Source organism: Apaloderma vittatum, unplaced genomic scaffold (genome assembly GCF_000703405.1).
Source record: "Apaloderma vittatum isolate BGI_N311 unplaced genomic scaffold, ASM70340v1 scaffold28333, whole genome shotgun sequence".
NCBI classification, from domain to species: Eukaryota; Metazoa; Chordata; class Aves; order Trogoniformes; family Trogonidae; genus Apaloderma; species Apaloderma vittatum.
This window is the reverse complement of record NW_009710256.1, coordinates 298-945: the sequence shown is the minus strand read 5'-3', so window position 1 is coordinate 945 and position 648 is coordinate 298. Positions and strand designations below refer to the sequence as shown.

General features: G+C 58.3%; 1 protein-coding gene across 1 annotated transcript in view; it reads right to left on the bottom strand.

Moving 5' to 3' along the window:
- The window catches only part of PSMD2 (proteasome (prosome, macropain) 26S subunit, non-ATPase, 2), a 6,674-nt gene that overhangs the window by 5,870 nt on the left and 156 nt on the right, over positions 1-648 (bottom strand). Inside the window, 2 exon segments of the mRNA XM_009867244.1 lie at positions 191-291; positions 294-363. Coding sequence (XP_009865546.1) covers positions 191-291; positions 294-363 — 171 coding nt within the window.

Below are 648 nucleotides of genomic sequence, written 5' to 3'. Positions count from 1 at the left end.
TGGGCATGGGGAAGCAGGGGCAGCCAGAGACACAACACCCCCGCTGTGCCCACAAGCCATCACGAGTGGCAAAGGCATGGCCTTGGCAAGTTATAATCCACCAGAGCAAGTCACAGAGGCCAATGTTAGGCCACAGGACCTGGTGGGCTCTGTGAACACTTGCCCCAGCACTCATTCCCCCGTCATGTGGGATGGTGGGACTAAGGGCCTTTACCTTGTTCTCTCCTGGAGCCATGTTCTCATAGATCTCCTTCAGCTTGCCGTAATGGGGCCGTAGGAACTTCAGGGGTTCGAGGTGGTGGAAGAGCTGATCTGCCTCCGCAGCTCCGCCTAGGCTGGGCGGTAGAGGGACGTGTCTTTCTCCTGCAGAGGAAAGATGCGTGTCAGTGAGCAGGGGAACTGGTTCCTGTGCCACCACCCCATCAGCCCTCCCCGAACACAGCCATGGCTCCGAGTAGAGCAGCCCCCTCCACCTCAGGCTGCCTTCTTCAGCCCAATGCCTGGGGAGGGAGGGCACAGGCAGGACAGAAAGCCACCCACACAAGAGGGATGCGAAGGTCCCTTAGGCACAGGTCAGACCACAACAGTGGTGACATACAAGGTGAAAAAAACCCACCCTCCATCTCCCCTGCACAAGGAACAACTGTA